The sequence below is a fragment of the Apaloderma vittatum genome, unplaced genomic scaffold (genome assembly GCF_000703405.1).
Source record: "Apaloderma vittatum isolate BGI_N311 unplaced genomic scaffold, ASM70340v1 scaffold18312, whole genome shotgun sequence".
NCBI classification, from domain to species: domain Eukaryota; kingdom Metazoa; phylum Chordata; class Aves; order Trogoniformes; family Trogonidae; genus Apaloderma; species Apaloderma vittatum.
In genome coordinates this window covers 6,840-16,236 of record NW_009703273.1, presented here as the reverse complement: position 1 = coordinate 16,236, position 9,397 = coordinate 6,840, and the positions used below count along the sequence as shown (strand labels likewise).

At 42.9% G+C, this 9,397-nt stretch overlaps 1 protein-coding gene across 1 annotated transcript; it reads right to left on the bottom strand.

Annotated features, from left to right (window-relative positions):
* Nucleotides 1-2,318: 2,318 nt before the first annotated feature.
* Nucleotides 2,319-7,878, bottom strand: ARL8B (ADP-ribosylation factor-like 8B). Its single transcript, XM_009864583.1, has 6 exons — nucleotides 7,797-7,878; nucleotides 7,108-7,181; nucleotides 6,618-6,711; nucleotides 5,848-5,915; nucleotides 5,529-5,599; nucleotides 2,319-4,247 (listed from the first exon to the last, which is right to left on the bottom strand). The coding sequence occupies exons 1-6, from the start codon at nucleotides 7,854-7,856 to the stop codon at nucleotides 4,198-4,200; spliced, it is 417 nt and encodes a 138-aa protein (XP_009862885.1). The 5' UTR covers nucleotides 7,857-7,878; the 3' UTR covers nucleotides 2,319-4,197.
* Between the last annotated feature and the right edge of the window lie 1,519 nt (nucleotides 7,879-9,397).

Here is a 9,397-nt window from a genome sequence, read left to right as displayed (position 1 = left end):
TTAATCCAACAAAGTCGTACTTCAAGTTATTACAGATCCCTGCACAACACTCCTACATTAATTTAACCAGAGCGACTGTTTAAGGCATTTTCTTTGGCCTCCTTCCTTCTACCAGAAAGTGAAGATTATGCAGTTTTACAGGTCAGCATCCACAAAGGACCACCTTTCCCACCTGCCTCCGTAAAGATGCAACAAGAAAACACAAATCGAGAAGAAACTAGATTATTAGTTCCACAGATCATGAAACAGCTCCCCATTGGGGCATTTTTCACATTGCCAAGCGGCAGGACAGAACTGCTCTGTGCAACTGCTAAGACACTCAGCTGTACTCAGGGCGATAACGAGAATTCTCCTGCGCTGGAATTGCACTTGAAGAACCCCCCATCCACACTAATGCTGACAGGACACGAACACTCCAAGGAAAGCTTTCACACAGCCCAGGGCTGGGGGCGCACACACAAACATTTCTCCCCAGTCCAGCCTAGAGACACGCTGCTCTATGCTCAGAAAGATTGAGCACTTGTACTGAACAAAACCAACAAGTATTTAGCAGTTGACTGCTATCTTAAATCATCAAGACGCAGCAGGGTACCAGCATGCCACGAGGTCATAAAGGTACAACTGGTGTCCAACTTGCACACGTATTCGTGACCGTGAGTTCTCTTGGGCTCAGGATTTGCCTTTTCACAAGCCCCAGTCTTCTTCGTGTGCTAACGGCCAAGGCCTGCTGCACGTCCATCAGAAGAGAGTTTCAGGGCTACAGCTACGAATGTTTAAGCACAAGCATTGATGTTACTAAAATGCATTCCAAAAGCGATTTTTGTTAAGAGAATGGGAAATTTGATCAGCCTCTTTTTGCCATCCAGGCTCGCTACAGAGCCCGAGACAGGTAATCATCAGGAGTGATTAGATGGGACCAATCAATTTCCAGAAGCAGAACACAGCTATAGCATCCAAGTTCAGCAGACAACACTGCTAATGCCTATCTTAGGCTCCACATCTTTATTCAAACAGATACAAGTTTAACCTTAGACTTAACTATGCCAGATGAGTGAGTAGCTTTTTCAGTCCAAGGCTAAAAGCCTCACTTCTCCGGAAAGATTTACTACACTTCTGTTTCAAAATGAAGGTAGTTGGAAAGTTAATCAAGCCCTCAAACAGAACAAACATAATCCTCTCTTGAAGGTCTACATTTCTGCCGTGTGAGTAACTAAAGGCACCTGGAAGAACTGTACAAGAACAGCTGTGAAAACCTAGGCGGAGTCATTCTGTGAAGTAACACAAATGTACTTTTTCGAGTGCATGCATCATAGGCGGCCAGTGCAGCTCTCCTTGCTATATTTATATTTAGAAGTAGGAACTGTTACTTAAATACTACATCAAGTCAACAGCTGTTGGCCAAGTTCACACCACCAAGTGATCAGTGCGGGTGACAAATCTCACAGCGGTAATGCCCTTCCCAGATTTTGTGTCTAGAGGCGTTTTGTTTCAAATGTTAACTCCAGGTAGCTCGGTTTGCGTACAGGAAACCCCATCAACTGAAGAAACACATGCACGATCTTTTATTCACAGTTCGTTAGCCCTTCCTGCAAGCCGAGTTACACACGCAGGATGCTAACTGACCGGCGCACAGGACTAAAAACTAACCTCTTGCAGCTCAGTGAGTCTGAAAGCTTACACGGAGGCAGGCCATGAACAAAAGACACCCAATTTGTTACCATTGCTTGGGAGATGTTGACACACGGTCCTACCAGTTAATCAGTGACCCAAGAGGAATTAATTCAACAAAGCATTTAGGCAGAACAGTCAGTGTAACTTTGGATTACAATCACGACAAAAGATTTGGTTCAAGACCTCAGACAATGAAAGCCTGGCTTTCCAATGAGGTAAGAATCTTTACGCTTTAATTGGCAGTGAATGATCAGGCACCGCTAGGTCTGGCACGTGCTAGAAAAAGCAAAGATTTTACTCTAGGCTCGATGTCAAGAAACAAGCTTGCATTTTTCTCCTGAAAACAGAACTCCAGAAAGTTGCACCTACTCAAGACCCTTCAGCTGACCAGTGCCTCTCACAAACACAAAAAAGCACCGACGTCTGCCAAGCCTGACTAGCTAAACCTGCTCTCCTAAGGTGAGAAAGCCCCAGGCCTGAAAGGTGGTTTTCCCAGCATTTCACTTGACCAGTTGAACCACGGAACACAGGAAAAGCTCAGGTATTTTCTGAGCCTTCCTCCCCCACTGCAATCTCATGGGAGAGGGGACAGACATCCCATAATGCGTTTCCATGAGTTAAGCCACATCAACTCAAGTCAGTCGGTTAAGTGTCAACACAACCCTGAAAACATAAGTTTATTGAGTAAAGCTGAAGAGCAGTAAACGAACATATGCATCCACCTAAATAAAAAAAAATTCACGTATTTACAAAGTTCAGTAATTGTATAAGTTGTTCACATGCAGAGAGTAATGCACAGGTTAACAATCGGTAGTGTTTGGGTGCCATAAACGCTGAAAGCAGTGAAGTATATAAACACCAAACACATCAAGTTTAGCTATAGGCCAGTTAACTAAACAGTGACCTGGTCCCCCACAAAGATTCACACATTCTAGTTTAGTTTCCTTATTTTAGGCACAAGCAAGTTTGCTAAATAATTGCTGAACTGGGGACTACAGCAGCAAGTTAATATACCCTCTCCTCTACAGCACCAGAGTATGAATTCATCGCAATCATGCTTCAGAGAACCGAAAGGGGACAAAAAGTTAAAATGCAAGTTCAGACGGGACGCGGGCAGCACGTAGTGTCTGCGCAACGGTGCGACAGTCGGCACAGGACAGTAAGGCCATGGCAGTCTAAATTAAAACTGGCTTGTCGTCAACCGAGACGGACTAAACGGTGTTTCCAACCCAAGACTCTGAGGGAAATGCAAGCTCTACAGTGAGATGAAGAATCACACACGGTGTGAGGCAACGCAAGCAGGTGTACCATGTATTTGCACACACTAGGAAGCTACACTGACATCACTGTATGAACAAACCAGTCTTAACAAGTCTGTCCCTTTAAATATACTGAAGTCGTTGAGAAAGTAAAGCTACAAAAACATTACAATCTTTCAGTTAGACATACTTCCCTATACTGCAGGAGCTAGTCAAGAAACAGGATCAATTCGTTGGCTCTCTTGTGCTTTGACACGGGAGAACATTTCATCTCGCAGCTTACAGACTTTGCACATGGTTACATCAAGAAAAGCAGGCAGGTCTAGAGTTGTCACAATAGCCTAGATATGCCATAGCACCAGGTGAAACTGTGCCCAGCCACTTCAGGAGCAGGAGAGACAATTTGACATAGATATTGTGCTAAAGGTCAACAACGGACTCTATCTGAAAAAACATCCGTAATTTAAGTGTCATGCAGCTGCTCAGAATGAGTGTTCTGGTTTCCAACAGAGACCACTAGCATCTGTAGGTAGAAAAATGTATCTGAACACAGTCTGATGTTCCTAGCAATTTGTTCTCATGCTGGAATATTCCAATTTTTGAAAGCTTGACAGAACAGTCCATTCCCATCCCCCACACAAATGTTAAACAGAAACAACAAAATGATTTTTCTTTCCCAATAGTTTTCTCTTTTTCAAGTGACAGGATGAGATCTCAGCTGTAGATTAGTGATGCTGATTTATGCCTTGTGCTCCCCTCCACAAACAGTTTCCATTTCCCTGCTTACATACACACATCACATGCATTTGTGGGATAAATCAGTATCCCGCAACTCACGCTTAAATGTTTTCTAACTACTGTACGTGGCATCTTACAGAATCTTAATGCTGTCAAGCATCAGCATCTTCAAGCCACTAAACACTAGAAATAAAACACTTGCTGAAAATCATATAAAAACCTGGCCCTGAAAAACCAGAACAGAGTGTACCATCATAGTTAACATGGTAGAGAGATATTTTTTTTTAAAAAGCCCCCCACAACCCTCCCACCGTAGATGGTTGTAAAATAAATATTTGTGCTGACTTTTATCATGACAACTCTAGTCGTTTCGTGACAGAATAGGAATACAAGTCTTCAGCAGTGCACATGAGAAATGAACCGTGAAAAGGCAGATTCTTGATACAGGATTTTTGGGTAATATCTCATTATGGAGGGAAGTGGACAATTGAGAATATGGCCAACTGGTACTGGAGACTCCACGAAGGCTTCAGCTTCTTCTTGATTTTGAATGCTGAATAAGCCACTGAAGCGTGATATCTAAAGAGAGAGAGAAGAGAAGTTCCATATTCAAGCATCTTTCTGAATTTGTAGAACCAGCACTGCTTTGGTGTGCCAGTGGCCTCACATCCACGACAGGAATACCCAGCCCTTCTCTACAGGACGGTCCAAGAGAGTTCAACAGAATCACTTTTTAGAACGCTTGCTGTCTGTGCTTTGGTGCTACGACCACCCAAGATCCTTTAAATAACATTTAGAGGCACTGCCCCCCAGGTGTCCTGGTTCCTCAGTCAACGGCACCTCTAGCGAGCCAGAGGATTAATCCCATACTGCGGTACAGCTCACACAGTCATTGCCCTGTTTAGCCAGGCTGCCTCTTCTCACCTGCTGAGAACATAGCTTAACCCTACAGCACAAGGCATCGAGCTCCTCCATGCTTGGAAGAGGGTCTCCTAAAAAGCAAATTGAACTATCGTACCAGCCCAATGCTTCCAGCAGCAGCTTCCCTCAGCTGCACTGAGCACCCCGTGCAGGAGATCCGACTGAAGGGAGTATCTGCTTCCCCTGCTCACCACGTCTGAATCTTTAACTGATGGCAAGATGACAGGGGCTGCTTGGATAAGAAGCTAGAGGAGTTCCACAAGCTATTCATTTTTCCTGAAGTAATTCTAGCATCCTCTATCACTTGTTCCTGTGACCATCAGCCTGAAGTTTCCTTCATCAGTGAATTTATGCTAGCTTGCCAAGGGTCCAGTGTTAATCTCAGGGTAGCCACAAGAAAGCACCAGCAGAAGGATGGCACATGTTGTTAAGTACTGTGCTTTCATTCAGTTGAGATTACTCATTTTACTTACAGTGCCAGTGTCAAGTACTTGGTATTACAAAGGACCCTGGTTTCTGCCTTTGAACTCCAGCAATTCTAAAGCAACTGATGTCAGCACCAGAAATATTTACTGTTTGGCTGCACGAAATAGCGACTAGCATGGGCCACAACAGGAACCGCTTAGATAAGACAGTGGTGGAAGATGATTATTTCAAGGGAATGACTGTTGAGGAAAAACTTGCTGCCAGTACTTGCTAGCCTCATGAAGTGAGGACAGAGTTCCGAGTACCTCACAGAAGCATCAAATCATTTAGGCCAAGCTAGTAGTGAGACTAGTCTGCTATTTGCTGCAAACTAACAACCAGTACACTTACACATTCTTCTCTGATTTGTTACCAGTTTCCCAAAGCCAGGAAGCTTGTGTTTAAGAAGTTACAATCCCCCATCCATCCTCGGACAGCTCTTCATAATGCTTAGCAGTTTAGGTTAATAGTTACCTATATTATCTTTTTCTTTGCAAGAAATTGAGTAGCAGCAGATTTCTCTGTCCTGAATAGCAGCAAGGTTCCTATGGAAGAGAGAACATTTAAATACACACTTCACTTATCTCTAGGGCTCTTACACTGGGAATCTAAACTCTTCCCCTTCATCTTCTCCACAGAACTTGTTTCTGTACAATGTTTCAGCTACCCAGTTTTGCTGGGTTTTCTAATAAATAAGTATATATACTTATAAATCATATAAGCTTCTTCATCTATGTACATGAATTAATTCAATGAGTCAGAGTAGCCTTTCTTAGGAAGGTGTTAGACTTACATCTTTTCAATTAGCTGTTTCTCATCCAAAGCGTTAGGAAGGTCTCTCTTATTTCCAAGTACTAGAACCTGAAATCCAGAGCAGAAGGAAACAGTTGCAACTTTGCTTTAAAAAAAAAAACAAAAACCCACATCAAAAAACGGAAACAGTTGCAACTTTGCTTTAAAAAAAAACCAAAAACCCACATCAAAAAATCAACAAATTCAACAAAAAACCCACCCACAAACAAGAAGCTCAAGGGGCATGTGACAAGCAGTCTGCACTGGGCTATTAAATGCAACAGAATGAGACATTTGCTGTTAAAACCAGATCAAGAAGACCGACCCAGTCACCAGGAAAGACAAACTTAGGTGCAAAAAGCAAGCACGAGAACACAGTAGGGGACAAACCTTAGAATAATCCCAGTAGATTTTCAGCTGAGATTCTCCAATCTTCCTCTTCTATACTCTAGTTAACCTGCACTATTGCAGACTCTAGAACAGCACAGACTCATACTTTGGAATATCCTAAACTCCTGTTCCAATTCATTTTGGTGGTTTTTTTGTGTTTGGGTTTTTTTGTGGGCACTGAACAAGAGTAAGTTCCCTGAAGGACTGAGTGATGTCAACAACTTGAATTAAAACAGGAGGGGCATGTATTGCTCATGCTTATACTAACCAGTAAGGTTAGGCCTCGCACTTAACGTGAGAGTTCAAGCCAGAATTCGGAGCTGCTGAAGTTCTGCACATCCCTCAAGCAAGTTTAATTCCACGTAAGGCAGTATTACTTACAGGGATTCCTTGTAACTGTGGCTTATCTAGAAGATTGTGCAGCTCATTTCGAGAGGCTTCTATTTTTTCACGATCTGCAGCATCTACCATGTAGCTGTAAAGAGAATGTAAGGTTAGGTCAGTGAGACTGAACTACTTCAGAAACAGCCGCGTTTCCTTTGCACTGTCAGTTCGGAGCACTTTAAACAAGGCTTTAACAAAGCTAGGTCTTCTGAGCGAAGAATTTAGTTCTTTAAAAAAAAATTCTCTAAGAACAGAGTAGATGAAAGATTCTTTCAGTTAGACAACACTGGCACCCAGTTCAGACAGGAAGTAGTTAGTCCTCCAGATCAGACACTGGTAAGAAAATAACCCACCTTGAGCCCTGAACTTAAGGGTAAAAAAAGGTCAATATGGTTGCAGTACAGTTTCAAAATTAAAACAAGTACTACCGAGTCAAGCGTGTGCTGCTAAAAAGGCTACACACGGAAGAGAAGCAAATGACACTTACACAATAGCATTAACTCCTCGGCAATATCGCTCCCACATGCTTCGGAATCGTGGTTGCCCTCCTATATCCCAAATCTTAAGGCAAGAGGAAAAAGACAATTTAGCCACGCACTACGTTTAGACAAAGGTAAGACAAAAAAATAAAAAAATCAAAACATGGTTTTTTCCTTTCTCCTTAGGCCAGCTGCAGGCCCTCTCACATTTGAGAACAGAAATAATCCCTTGTACAGCTGCTCAAAGCTCAAAAGTCCAACAGCACAAGACGCAAACTAGAACATCTCGCGCCAGATGTAAGAACACACCTGTATACTAAGTTTACACACTGTGGTATGCAAGAAGATTAAATAACATACACTGAGTTTAAACTTGGCTTTCATGTAAGCCCTCCTCCTTAAGCAATATCAATGAGCAGAGGAGGATCTCTGAGCCCTAAACATGTGAAAATTAACAGAGATTAAAGCCAGACAGCATTATCACAACATTGCTTTAACTAGTCCATGAACCCAGAAATCACAGAGTTATATTATTTAAGATTTTAAACAAACATAAGTGCATAAGTGCCTCTTCAGTCCCCGTCTGTTTGTCCCAGCAGCAGAAGCAAAACAGAGTGAACACATAAAATTTAAGCAAGGAGCTGAAAGGAACCTTGCCTGAGCTTAAAAAAAGAGACAGTCATCAACAGTAACTTACCTTTATTGTAACGTTACCCTTTGTAACTTTTCTCATGTTAAAGCCCACAGTAGGAATCATATCTTCGCTGAATTGACCTGACTGGAAGAAAAACCAAAACAAAACAGAAAGTTAAATTTAGTGCTGATCTGATGCAGTTAGTTTACAAATATCGTAAGTTTTTTCCCAACCATTTGCCTTCCAATTGAAAGTTTTACAGCCAGAACATCACGGATATTCCATTTACGTGTACCAAAGTCAGCCGAGTCATTTCTTTCAAGCACTTAAATAATTTTTCAAGCCTCGAGGCAGTCAGAGGAGTAAAATTGCTTGGGGAGAAGTGTTTTGCACAGCTTAGCAGACGGACAGCCAGGGCGTGTATAGGAAGAGAGCCATTCACCTACTTCTGCCGGAGCAAGTTCTGTCCATCAGGATCTCCTAGTTACCTGGAAGCTAGAAACATCCAGAAGGTTTTTCTCTGATGCAAGCTACTCTATGGACAACATTTACAGTAATAAATCACTCCTGGGGAGGAAGCCTCCAACCCACAGGCACGGGTAATAATTCCTTGAGGTATTTTAAAAGGCTGGAAAGTGGAAGGACCTGACAGGTCTGGTTCCTGCTACCCTACAGTATCCAACTCGTTCCGCAACGGAAGAGGCAACAGAAATGCAACTGGAGAGTATGTCAGAGCTTCAGGCTTAAAGACTGTTTCCACCAGAAGTTCAGCATCGCTTGAAGCAGTGGTTATTATGTACCTCACTACATCCATTATCTGTCATAGAACTGGACAGTCAACCAGATCTGGCTAAAAAAAAAAAAAAAAAAGACCCAAATGCATTTAGTTGTTCAACTGGAGTTTGGTATTGTAGCAGTAGTCAACTGAAAACACGAAAATGATACCAGTCTCATGTGGGCTTGTCTGATCAAGTCCATCAGTTAAATTGTACTTTGATCTTGCTGTCGACTTCCAGCACGGAAATCACTCCAGACCTTGGATTTAAAGCCAGCAGTCCCCTGAACAGGTGGTGGGTTTTTCACTTTTAAGATCTGCTTTCCAGATGCATGGCTACACAGACTGTCTTTGAAAAGGAGTACAAGGATAACAAAGTCCTTGAATCCAAGAAATGCAACAGTAAAAGCAGCGAGGACCTGAAAAATGGACAGCTCAAGGCTCATTCTCATCTGAAAAGTTTCAACCTTTTAAGCTACAGAGAAGAGCATGTTTCAATTGCCCATGTGAGGCTGTTGAGTCATAAGCTGGACTTGATGATCTCGGAGGGCTTTTCCAGCCTCAACAATTCTCTGATTCTGTGAATCTCACACACCACTTCCAGAAACTACTCTATCCTTCCTGCTAAGCTGGCAAGGTAGGCGCACAACCTGAATTTCTGTTCATCACCTTCTCAGCCCTGCCCTGGGGCCCAGCGGACGAGTGGTCCATCTGGGGCCGTTTGATGTCGTGTAGCCCAGCAGCAGTGGTTAACCATGCCATGCCTTCCCCTGGCTGATGCAGTTCAGTTCATAATCCAGTCCCGCCTTTGATGGGTCAGCTCATCACGGTTGCTCAAGAACCACTGCATACCTGCTGCTACAGTCACACCCTACCCCCACATCTTCTA

Excerpts from the sequence above, each read along its gene's own strand:
- ARL8B (XM_009864583.1), bottom strand. The coding sequence starts at position 7,856 with ATGATTCCTACTGTGGGCTTTAACATGAGAAAAGTTACAAAGGGTAAC. Across the intron at positions 7,182-7,796 it reads AGGGTAACGTTACAATAAAG|ATTTGGGATATAGGAGGGCA; the intron begins GTAAGTTACTGT and ends TCTTGCCTTAAG. Across the intron at positions 6,712-7,107 it reads CGAGGAGTTAATGCTATTGT|CTACATGGTAGATGCTGCAG; the intron begins GTAAGTGTCATT and ends TTCTCTTTACAG.